Source organism: Ipomoea nil, unplaced genomic scaffold, assembly GCF_001879475.1.
Source record: "Ipomoea nil cultivar Tokyo-kokei standard unplaced genomic scaffold, Asagao_1.1 scaffold1129, whole genome shotgun sequence".
Classification (NCBI taxonomy): domain Eukaryota; kingdom Viridiplantae; phylum Streptophyta; class Magnoliopsida; order Solanales; family Convolvulaceae; genus Ipomoea; species Ipomoea nil.
This window is the reverse complement of record NW_017617557.1, coordinates 1285136-1298283: the sequence shown is the minus strand read 5'-3', so window position 1 is coordinate 1298283 and position 13148 is coordinate 1285136. Positions and strand designations below refer to the sequence as shown.

Below are 13148 nucleotides of genomic sequence, written 5' to 3'. Positions count from 1 at the left end.
TAAACTGTATAAGTATCACAATTTCAGTTATAAATATTACAATATTTTTTTCATTAGTAATAATCATTTTACCCTAAATATTATTACAATTTCACATATAAATATTACAAATCTATTTAAGTAACAATTTATTTATTTCAAATTAATATTAAATTTTCTGTAATATGTATTATGATTTCTGTCATAAGTAAAACAAAATTTGTCCTAAATTCGATTCGTCGCACAGATTAAGACGGTGAGATGGTCTCACACAAATGCAATTTTTTTCTTAGCACAATTGCACCTATATTTTAAATTTTATCATGTGTTATTATCTTCATAAATAAATATAATGTCAATTTCATTTTTAGTTGTGGATTATACATTTAATTTTCATGTGTGACTTGAAAATATTTACAAACTTTTGTAATCTCTGGCCTGACTTCTAGTCAATAACCGTAAGTAAGTGCACATGCATGAACAACATAACATTTTTCAATGGCAAGATTATATCTATTCTATATACACAGCTGGAAATTATGAAATTTCTGACAATTTGAAAGTGATCTTAAATCAAGTCGAAAGCAAAAAGTGGTCGGAAATAGCAACAGAGGTTTTTTCAGATACCAAAAATGGTCAGAACAAGGCTTTCGACTTGATTTAAGATCACTTTCTGTTGGTCGAAAATTCCATAATTTTCAGGTAATTTTCAGCATGATACATGCATTGATTCAAGTCACAGTATCGATTTATAACTACTTTCTCAACCTACTAATACATGCATTGATTCAAGTCACAGTATCGATTTATAACTACTTTCTCAACCTACTAAAGCACATAGAGTTAATAGCGCATCATTGAAGCTCAAACCCACAACCTCTCGTGTGAGAGTTTAACTTGGTACCATTGGACCACAAGGTCCTTGGTAAAATCAATTAAATATATTTTCTCTTCATGTTTTGATTAATTTTGCAATTGCTAGAAGGTTAGTGTGTTTGTTAATTCCATAAATGACCCGTTAACTATATTATTGATATTTATTAATTTTTATTTTATCTTCAACTTTCAATTGAAGAATCTAGAATAAAAATTGATAAGCATCAATAGTTAAGGAACCACTCTTGGAATTAACTTTTTTTTGAAACAAAGAACTTAATTCATTTGACACATTTTGTCACTAGTTAGACATGCTAAAGAGTTTTCCTAAATCAAAGAAATACTAAACAGTAAAAGAGTTCTACTAGGTATACTTCCAAATTCTACTTTCTCAATTTTACTCCTTGATGTAATAAATAAAGATATGTTAGTTTTATATATGTTAGTTCCATCACGTGAACCCCTAAAAAAGTGTTCACATAAGAATTTGAGAGTGACAGTAGAATTTGTGAGTAGAAAATGAGAGTCTACGTAGTATTTTCCTAAGTAAAAAGAGTAATATTTACTTTTAGTAATCAACTACTTTGCTATTGTCATATTTAATCTTTTTTTTTTTTTTAATTTTACTACATTGCCTTTTTAACTTGGGATAAAGTACAAATAAACCACTGAACTATTTGAGAAACAACAATTAAGCCATCGAACTCAAATAACCCCCAAATAAGCCATTGAACTCGAAAAAAAAAGAGCAAATAAGCCATTGAACTTAGAAAAAAAAAAGAGCAATTAACCTTTTTAACAGGTTAACTTTAGATTTTTGTTGACTGAATTACCCAATGTTTATTTTATTGATGTTTCTTTTATTATAATCCACTTACATAGTAATATATTTTAAATTAATTATAATCAAAATAGTTTTGTCTTGTTGAGATTTGATTTATTTATTATTATTATTTCACTTAATCTTATGTTTAAAAAATAATAATAATTAAATAAATTAGATCTAGACAATACAAAACTATTTTGATTATACTTATTTTAAAATATATCACTATGTAGGTGGATTATAATAGAAAAACATAAATAAAGGAAACATTTGGCAATTCAGTCAGCAAAAACCTGGAGTTAACCTGTTAAAAATGTTAATTACTTTTTTTTTCTGAGCTCAATGGCTTATTTGGAGATTATTTGAGTTCGAAGACTTAATTGCTGTTTCCCAAATAGTTCGGTGGCTTATTTGTACTTTATCCCTTTTAACTTTCATTTGCTTGCTAAAATTTTAGTGTTTCATTTAAATTTTTGTACTTTCAACTTTGACAGAAGAGGGCTAACGCCTAACGTGTAATTTTATCATTTTAACCTTTTGCCCTAACATATAATTTCTCTTCTACTCTCATAATCTTTAATAATGAAATTACATGTTAACTCTCTCTATGACAAACAAATGTAAGTCAACTTCACCAAAAAAGAAAAAAAATACAAATGAAAATCAGAGATGTAATAAAAAAAATTTAAAAATATAACTAAACGCGATAATGTTACAATAGTCGAAAATTAAATGTGAAATTATCGTCTCAAGTAAAAATGTTAATGCAGTTGATAAGATCAAAAGTTGAATAAATTTATATTTAAATATTCAATGTAACATTTTATATTTAAACTTAGAAAAGAACATTAAATAATTTAATGTGAAAAAAGGTTATCAAAATGATGCAACTAATGAACCCCTTGAGATGTAGTTTTCATAAATTAAATTAATTAATCCATCCGCCGTCCATGTGATGTTGAAAAATTTGGGTCGTAATACATTATCACCTGTCCAAATAATGCTTTGTTACAACGCTTTAAAATGGAGGGGGTCAAGAGTGCTTTATTTACTATGTTCTCTGACAAAGCATCATAACTGAATGGTATGAACTCTGATTTCTACCAACAGTTTTGAGATATTGTTGTTGGGGACGTGTTTGGCTTTATTGTGGATTACTTAAATTCTGGTTCGTTCCCTGAAAGATTAAATAACACAAATGTGATTTATTTTAATCCCTAAGAAGAATGTACAGACAGTGGCTGATATGAGGTCAATTACCCTAAGTAATGTGCTTTATAAGATTATGGCTAAGGTAATAGCCAATAGAATGAAACCACTTATGGGGAATCTGATCTCAGAATCCCAGAGTACTTTTATTCCTGGTAGGCTTATTACTGATAATATTCTTATAACTGCGGAGGTGGGGCATTATTTAAATAGAAAACAATGTGGTCTAACTGGTTGGGGAGCATTGAAATTAGATATGGCAAAGGCTTATGATAGAATGGAATGGCAATTCCTGCGAAGGATGCTTGAGGTTATGGGTTTTGATGATCGTTGGATTAATCTGCTAATGCAATGTGTTACTACAGTTCAATATAACATTTTGATAAATGGCGTTAGAAGTGGCGAATTAACCCCAACCCGGAGTCTCAGACAGGGAGGTCCACTTTCTCCATATTTATTCATTATTTGTGCCGAGGATTTGTCTATGTTATTGCAGATGGCTGGTTCTATACATGGCTGTAGAGTGGCTAGAGGGACCCCCCCAATATCCCATCTATTTTTTTTGCAGATGATAGTCTGTTGTTTTTCAAGGCAAATATTCAGGAGGCAGGTGTGATAAAGCAATGTTTGGGGCGATATGAGGAGTTGTCAGGACAGAAAGTGAATTATCATAAATCTAATATCTGTTTTAGTAAGAACACCAGGGAGGATGACAGGGATGTAGTGGCGGCATGTTTGCAGGTTGACCAGGCGCCCAACTTTGAAAAATACCTGAGATTACCCTCTTTTATTGGGAGGAATAAGAGAGCGGTGTTCGCTTATATTGAGGATAAAATCAAGCAAAGGATTAGTTCATGGAACAAGAAATTGCTATCACAGGCAGGTAAGAAAATTTTATTGAAAAGTGTAGCACAATCAATGCCTACTTTTTCAATGAGTGTTTTCTTAATTCCTGACTGTGATACCTCATATTTTTAGGCACTGTATCACTTAATCCTTGTATCCAAATTTTATTTTATTACTTGGGATCGTCCTAATATATTCCTAAACCCATACTAATATAAAATAGTAACTAGTCTTAAAAAAAACCTTTAGTACATATGTTTATGTCCAGTACGGCTAAAACTTTGTTAAATTAAGTTTTAATATATATATATATATATATATATATATATATATATATATATTTGTATACTTAGTATGGCAGACGAAAGAAAGATAAAAGGAAAAAACCTAATTGTTGGTCAGCCGACTCCAAATCCTTTCCCCTCTTCGTCAGCCTACGCTCTTCTTCTTTTTTTTCTCAATCGGCTTCACCAGCAGAAAAAAACATCGCCAATCATCATAGTCAATTCACATATCTTCTTATCAATTTGAAGGAGAAAGTTTACAGAGGAGCGACCGTAGGATTTGATTCAAGGGCTTTTGTGTTGATTTCAGAATTTAGGTAAGATTTATGTCTACTCAAAGTCCTTTTACCCCAAATCAAAAACTGATTTTACTAAATATTTATGTGCAAAATATTTTTAATCTCTCAAAAATCAATTTCATTATTATTTTCGAATAATTGTTATGTGGCTCGTGATCTTCATAAAAACGTGTTTATTATGTAAATTGTTTGAATAAATAATATAGATGTTAGAACGGACTTTTAATCTGTATGTTTGGGTACATGTGATATGATCGTAATTCGTGAATATATGTTTAATAATCCATATATGTTAATTCGTATGTATATGTAATATTAGTGCATCGTATGTTGTTGGGCTGTTCGAATTAATTCCATGTTCGATAATATAAGTATATTTCAACTTCAAGAAATATAGATTTGATTAAAATGTTTGATTAGGATGTGCATATAATTTTGATCTGTACGATGTTAAAGGGCATTACTATGTATGTGTATTTGGTGTACTGTATCAATACATATATTACTTGTTTATATGTACATTTCAAGCATATCAATTAGTTTGTGCGTAGGTTATATATTATAGTAATACATATTAGTACATGGTATGAGTACTTAGTAGATGGAATGATAAATGGTGTAATCGGTGTATTGTTATACATATATTTATATATATTTGATTATGGTGGAGAGTACAAATTATTTGGTATAAAACTTATATTTAATTCATTTTGGTCATGGAGGATTTATACTTGGATTTTTCTCGTGAGGTTGGTCTCTCACAATTTGATTATGGATACCAGTGTGGGGTTGGTCTCTCACATTTGGTTCTGGATTATTTTTATATACCTTGTGGGGTTGGTCTCTCACAATCGAATTCGTTCTACCCATTGGGGTTGGTCTCTCAATGGGGGTATGCATACTTAAGGGATTGATCTCGTGCCAACTGGGTTGGTCTCTGGTTGGTTGGTTTTGGTCACTGGGGCCGAAGTAATGGCTCTTGCCTTGTATTTTTCCTCCTCATTGACTTGGGTGGTAAATAAAGGATTAAATCCTAATATTGGGAAAAGTGGTCAAACGTGGAAGTTATTGTATTTTGTGTTAAATTAATTGATGATATGGTAAATTCTGGAACGTTATATGAATTTTAATTTATACTTATTATGTGGTTGACTTGGTAATTGGTAATTAAATGTAAAGAAATGGTAGGAGGGAATATTGCAAGTATAATACGATTAAGGGGTTAATGTGGAATTATGTGCTCCAAGGTGTTATGTGTTATGTGTAAAATGTTTTACAGGGTGGAGTAAGTCTTACCAGCTGTTGTATGCTGAATTTGTCCCCCCTTTAGTTTCTTTTGCAGGTACGTCTTGTATGACATTTCGAGCATGAGAGCGATTCATCTTTTAGAGCTTTGGAGTTTTATTTTGTTAGAAAATTTGGAAGTTGTTTCTAGACAATTGTAATTTTACACTTAATGAACTAGTATTAATTATGGGTTGTTTTTAGCCTGTGCGTTTGGATATAGGCTGTTATCTAAACGTGGCGGTAGCATCCCGTTTTCCTTGTTTTGTTTAGCTTCCGCAATTAAATAATGAAATCTAAATCAAATAAATGCCTTTTAATAAATTAATTTGGTTTTGGAAAATGGGAGTGTTACACTGACACAGTCTGCTTATCAATCCAAATGACTATGAACATATATTGGTGGGGTTCTGGTTTAGAAAGGGGAATTCACTGGAGAGCCTGGGATAAATTAAGTATTCCTAAGAAGTTTGGAGGGTTAGGCTTTAAAGATCTCAGGGGATTCAATTTGGCTATGTTAGGAAAACAATGAGTTTTCTGCACTTTTGGCCCCACGACTATAGTGGCACTAGCAGAATTGATCCATGACTTTCGAACCTTGCAATTTTAGTCCACGACTAATGTTTTTTTTTTGCAAAAATGGTACTTCCAGCCACTTTTCCGTCAAAATTTCACCAGAGAGAAAATTCTTCATTTTTAACAGGGCTAAAATTGACGTTTGACTTATCTCAAAAAATTAAAAGAAAAAAATTGACATTTGACTACATACAATATTACTGGACTACATACTACTGCCACAGGCGGCGGAGTTCCTGGAGCAGGCAGGGCTGTCAGTAAGCGGCGGAGCGGCCGTGACGTTCCCCGGGCTAGTTGGGTTATCCGGGCTCATCACTCAGAATGAGATGGAAACTCATCAGGATGAGAGAAAATGGAGAAGCTCACAGCTTGCACGCTCAGTAATATTGTTAGTATGTAGTCAAATGTCAATTTTTTTTTTAGATAAGTAAAATGTCAATTTTAGCCCGGTTAGAAATGAAGAATTTTTTTCCCGGTGAAATTTTGACGGAAAAGTGACCGGAAGGACTGTTTTTGCAAAAAAAAAAATCAATAGTTGTGGACAAAAATTGCAAGGTTCAAAAGTCGTGGATCAATTCTGCTAGTGCCACTATAGTCGTGGGACCAAAAGTGCAAAAAACTCAGAAAACAAGTATGGCAATTCCTCACTAACCCCAGCTCCCTTGTTGCAAAAATCTATAAGGCACGGTACTTTCCTCATACCTCATTTATTGATGCCAGGGTGGGAAATTGCCCGAGTTATGCTTGGAGAAGTATTATGGCAGCACATGATATGGTAGTTGCGGGGGTACGAAGAAGGATTGGTAATGGTAAAACAATTTTAATTTGGGGACACCCATGGTTGTCAGATGATCCCAGCCCACTGGTACAGACTGACATGCCTGAAGAGCTAAGAAACGCCAAAGTGACGGGATTAATTGATGAGCACACGAATAATTGGGATCCCCATATTTTAGCAGATTTGTTTAATGATGAGGATGTGAGTCGAATAATAAGAATTCCTATAAGTCCTGGATATGAGGACTCATGGTATTGGCTGGGTGACCCCAATGGAGTTTATATGGTAAAGAAGGCCTATAGAAATATTATGGGAATTTATGAGCATACACCATGAGAGTTTGATAAAGGGATTACTATATAGAAGATGAAGGTACCCCAAAATGGAAGACTTTTTTGTGGAGAGCAATTTGTGATATTCTTCCTACAACTACTAACTTGAGGTGGGAAAGTGTGGAAGATATATGGAGCGGGATGTGTGTTAAGGTAGTGTTTGTGATCATTTAGGTCTTGGTGTAAAAAGTGGGCTTCCTTACGTGTGGAGGAAAGAAAGATGGTAATGCCAGCGAGAGTTTGAAGAAAGAGTGGACTGAGATTGATTGCTGCAGCGGTGAAGGAGCAACTGGTGGTGTTATAGGTGTCTTTAGTTATAGTGTTGGTGTGTTATAGGAGCAACTGGGGTGGTGTTATAGGTAATAGGTGTCAACTGGGGTGGTGGTGGTGTTATAGGTAATAGGTGTCTTTAGTTATAGTGTTGGTGTGTTATGGTCTTACTGACTCTATTAAAATGTAGTATCTGTTATAGGTGTCAGTGTGTTATGGTTTTACTGACTCTATTAGAATGTAGTACTATTAGAATGTAGTATCTATCTATTCATAAACTACTTTCTCAACCAGCTGAATCACAAAGAGTCAATGCCGCCTCCACTAAAGTTCGAACTCACTTCCTTCCATATGGGAGTGCAACCCGGGTGCCATTAGACCACAAGGTCTTCAGAAAGTTAGTAGGCAACTCTCACAAGAATAACCATCTTAGTAACTTGGTAAGTCAGAATATTATTTGTAGTGTAGGCCACACGACCATGTCCCTAGAATCACTGCAGAAGTAAATTGTGAGTCACGCAATTAGCCCACTAGTGATTGGCCAGATCCAATCCAGACCTTCAAGCATTCTTAAACTTTTTTCTCATACATACTTCCAGTAAAATTTGAAATCCAACACTATCACTTCTAGTCATAACCTTTAAATCATACGACGAAACGTTTATTGTTTCAATTGATGTTTCGAAGGTTTTTCAAATAACGAAAATTTGTACCTTATATTTCATAATTCAATCAGTTAAATTTATTTATTTGTTTATATATACACATATCTCACGTGTTATTTGAATGTTCCGACCACAAATAATTGTGTCTCACAAGGTGGTGCACCACATGTGGTCCACTACTTTCCTTGAAATTACGCAATGTAATAACATATATTGTGTACATAGTTAAAATCATACCAAAAAATAAAATATAAATGTATAAATGTAATAGAGCTAGTAACATTCAAAAATAAATGTATAAATTTGACTATGTCGCGACGCTAATATATAATAATTTGGAAATTTGTTAGTCAATTGGAATACATTTATAATTTTACCTCACTCACAAGACTTCAAGCAAAAATAATGAGAGGTAATTCAGTTTGAGATTCAATTGAAGCACAAAGAATCAATATTATCACTAAAGTTCGAACTTGTGACCTCCCATTTGGAAGAGTCACAGAGGTGTCATTGAATTACAAGCTACTTGAATTCAAACTTATTTAATACAGAGTAATACACTATATAAATTACAGAGTATACAACTGCATAACCCAATATAACAAGGAAAACGTAAAATAATTGTCTAATATTTAGTTTCACTTCATATAAGTTACAGGCTATTACACAGAACGATATTTACCTTGTACATACTCTCAAATAATAACTGTGAGTTTTTCTTGTCATAAAAAAAAAAAAAAAAAAAAAAAGTAAGTGAAAGGTCAATATAATTGCGAACTATTGTACATATTCACTATATTAAAGAATTTCGAACTATATTTTTCATTCGTGAGTAATAGCCAAATTATAAACACGACTTAAGCCAAGTTTGAATTAGTTTCTAGTGAAAAAAAAAAAAAAAGTTAATTATATTATTATATTGTTTGTGTCAATAAACGTGGGCCTTTATTTACCGGCTGGTGCTTGTATATATAGTGAGCTACAAGTTTGAATGGCGCAGTTGAAAGACGAGCGGAGAGCAATATCAGTGACACAGTGAGGTGGCCGGCCGGTCGCCGGAGAGAGTGAAAAGATGGGGAGATCTCCGTGCTGTGAGAAGATGGGACTGAAGAAAGGTCCCTGGACCAAGGAAGAAGACCAAATCCTCGTCGACTACATCAGCCGACACGGCCATGGCAACTGGCGAGCTCTTCCCAAACGAGCCGGTACGCATATTCATCATATCGTTCTGCCCGGGATTCGATCCTAATCCCGATCTCTCGAGAATAACAGATATTTACCAAACACTCCTAAAATTATAAATGTGTACTGTAGTTTTAGCGGCTTTTATATATGTATGTATTTCTTTTTGATGTTATATATGTTGCTGGATGGCCGCCGGCAGGTTTGTTGAGGTGCGGGAAGAGTTGCAGACTCCGATGGATAAATTACCTGCGACCGGACATCAAACGAGGAAACTTCAGCCATGAAGAAGAAGACGCCATTATCAAGCTGCATCAAGCTCTAGGAAACAGGTGATTGCTTATATACTATATACTTTAATTAATAATTACTCTGTATTATATTTCTCAGCAACTTTAGCAGAGTTAATCAGAAAGCTAATTTGGTAATCACGATATATTTTTTCAATTAAGCCAGTTAAATTTATCTCTCACTTTCAAATAATGACAGTAAACTTTCCAATTAATCAAAATAATTATTATTCAAGAAAATTCAAAAACGTGGATCACGAGCTAGTTAACTTCAATTATTTTTAAATGGGGAGCATATACAGAGTATAATATTTGTGTATTATAAATTAAAATAGTGATGTTTTTGTATTACAACTTGGATGTTTAAATAATATAATATATATTTTTATATTCTAAATAATTCGTAATTAAGTTTTTCTAGTTATTTTATATCGATAGTCTAAATTGAATTGAGAGTACTAATAGAGATCTGTATTTATACTATGTCGAGAAGTAAAGAGTATGGCCTTATTACTAGATTAGAATACAAAATAGACATTGTGACTTGTGAGGCTCTAGTACCACTAAGATCGGAAAAAACTAAGCAACTTTAGTTTTTTTTTTTAAAAAACAAGCAACTTTAGTTAGTGTAAATGACTAAATGAGATGTTGGGCCAGGTGTCCTGAAATATTATTATAGAATATAATTATTTATACTTAGCTTCGTTCAACTTGTTTACCCTGTTTGGTAAATAGCGGTTAGATGTTAACTGATTGAGTTAAGTAGAGGGTATAACTAGTTGATAACATTAGCTGGTTGTAGAAAAGTGTTTGGTGAATTAGTTGTTAGTTGTTAGTTATTTGGTATAATTTCTTTTCTCAAAAAGCTAATTGAAAAAGTTGCTTTGAGTAGCTTTTTGAATTTTATTAGCATTTTGGAGTTACAAAAAGTTAATTAACCAAACACTTATATTGATTTGTTAACTAAATCAACAAGTTAATAGTGGCCAAATAAGTTAAAATTGACCTATATCATAATAACGAACACCTTAGTATCTTCTAATTGCTAATGGTGATTTTTTGGTCAAGCTATGTATCACGTTGTGTCAAATGTCATGCAAAACTAGTTAATTAGCCAATTGTGTTCACTACTAGCCTAGGCAAGTTGGGTGATGACTTGCTAGCTTATTGCACCCAAGTTGTGTCAATTTGAAATCTGAGTTTAAGTTCAAAGTATTGAGCTAATTAAAATATTCAATAACCTCCGACAAAAATTATACTAGAATTGATATATCATATCATTTCTTCTCTTAAAAAGCTGAATTCTCAACTTTAAGGGTCCGATAGAGCATTTGGGAAAATGTAAATGGATTTGTCCATTTTGGACATAATTTCACACCGCTGTCGAGGTTCAAACCTTGATCTCTTCTCTCATACTGTCTACTAAACCAGTGAGCTAAACATGTACGGACTTGATATATCATTTCTAATGCATGCTTCCTCGCTTAATATTTAATTTGTTTCAAATTTATAGTTATATTGATTAATTTAGGAGCTGAGTAATTAATAATTAAAGTTTGTCCGTGATTGATTTGCAGATGGTCCGTGATTGCTGCAAGATTGCCGGGACGTACGGACAACGAAATCAAGAACATATGGCACACCCGTTTGAAGAAACGGTTAAACGACTACGGTCTTGTTCCGCCGCAGCCCAGCTTGAAATCCAAATCCCAACCGTTGAAACCCTTCGCCATGGATCTCCAGACCCCGAGCTCTCCGCCGCATTCCTCGACGACAACCTCGACCGACGTCCACGCATCGTCCTACTGCAGCATTTCCAGCCACTGCGTGGTCTCCGACGCGGTATTATTGCAGAGTGATCTGCCGGAAGTCGACGAGAGTTTTTGGTCGCAGGTATTTTCGTCGGAGAATTCCAGTGATGCCGGTGATCTTCCGGCCACGGTTGACGGAGAGAGCCGCTTTGATTCGACGAAGAACGAGACGTACGAGACCAATTCCAGCGTAGAATTCTGGCATCGCCTTTTTAGTAAGACGGAGAACTTGCCGGTGTTGCCGGAACTTTGACACGCCGGTGTTACCGATAGGTGTAATATTAAATATCTTAAAAAATTTAACAAAATATAAATAAAAAATAAAAAATAAAAAATCAGAAACAAGCTTGTAATTTTGTAAATGGTGTGTCATCTCTAGTAAGAGTCCAATTTTACGAATATGACTCGAAATAGCATGGTTGAAAAAATCGCTAGGCGCTCATCGGGCGCTCGGGGAGCGCCTAGGGCGCCTAAGTGGGGATTAATCAGCGCTTAGGCGCCCGTGTATTTTTTATTTGTAAAAAATTTATTTAATATTTTAAGACTTAATAATTATAAACTATTTAATACTTTAATAGTTAGTACTAAAATATTAAATATGAGAAAATTTTAATTTTGGTCACATGACTATAGGGGCATTGTTAATTTCAGCACCTGACTTTCAAAAGTGTCAATTTAGTACCTTGACTATGTAATTTTTGTCAATTTTGGTCACTCAGGCCAAATTGATGGTCAAATTTGGCTGGAAAAATATAATCCAACATTTAGTCTATAATCTGAGGGGCAAAATAGTCTTTTGATCCTTTATCCTAATTGTGAAAATGTGGTCCGAATTAAGCACAAAATTTTCCGTCGAAATAGTCCATCGTCAAATTGCCGGTTTGCCGATTTTCAACCCTTCATGGTCTGCAATTTGGCGAAAGGATTGAAAATTGTCGGAAGCCATGAAAATCCTTCATTTAATTTGGCCGGCAATCTGACGATTTTCAATCCTTCATGGTCGTCGGAAGCTACATGGAAGATGACGATTGACTACGCCGGAAGCCATGGAAGATGACGATTGATGAAGAAACAACAAACACAATGGTAGTCATTGATAGTAATACATGTAAATTCTTTTCAATTTCCGATGCTTAACCATGTCAAGAACTGGAATTAATTTCAAATTTCAATGTTCAAAATTAAAAAAATTCCATTGCCAAATTCAATGTCAAGCTTAAGGGAATAACCCAGAAAACACTTCATCCGTTGCCAAATTCCTGTGGCGTTGGATACTCCATTTCCACTGCTTCGTTACCATCGTCTTCTTGCGGCTCGTCAAATAAAGAAGTAGTGATAGCTTGCTTGGCAGGGAAGCGGTAGCTGGCGCCACGAATGACGTCGACGAAATCGGAGCCTGCGGCGTTGGATTCTCTATTTCCGCTACTTCGTTCCCATCTTTTTCTTTTTCTGCTATTCCGGCTACTTCATTCCTCTTTGAAGTCTTTGCCTGCGGCGCCACGAGTGACGACGTCGGCGTCTCTCTATCGTCTTCTCCGGCAAGGGATTGATGCTTTGACCGTACATAAACAGACGAACCGGGTCAACATCACTTGGGCTTAATTCGGACCATATTTTCAAAATTAGGAGAAAGGATTAAAA

The 13148-nt window shown here is 34.1% G+C and overlaps 2 protein-coding genes across 2 annotated transcripts; both read left to right on the top strand.

Annotated features, from left to right (window-relative positions):
• The first annotated feature begins 2966 nt into the window (after positions 1–2966).
• Positions 2967–3927, top strand: LOC109183500. Its single transcript, XM_019333604.1, has 3 exons — positions 2967–3281; positions 3482–3773; positions 3869–3927. Exons 1-3 carry the CDS (start codon positions 2967–2969, stop codon positions 3925–3927), a joined length of 666 nt encoding a protein of 221 aa, XP_019189149.1.
• A 5290-nt stretch (positions 3928–9217) lies between these two features.
• LOC109183503 (myb-related protein Myb4-like) lies at positions 9218–12047 on the top strand. The gene is made up of 3 exons (XM_019333608.1): positions 9218–9429; positions 9609–9738; positions 11274–12047. The coding sequence occupies exons 1-3, from the start codon at positions 9297–9299 to the stop codon at positions 11758–11760; spliced, it is 750 nt and encodes a 249-aa protein (XP_019189153.1). The 5' UTR covers positions 9218–9296; the 3' UTR covers positions 11761–12047.
• Positions 12048–13148: the final 1101 nt, after the last annotated feature.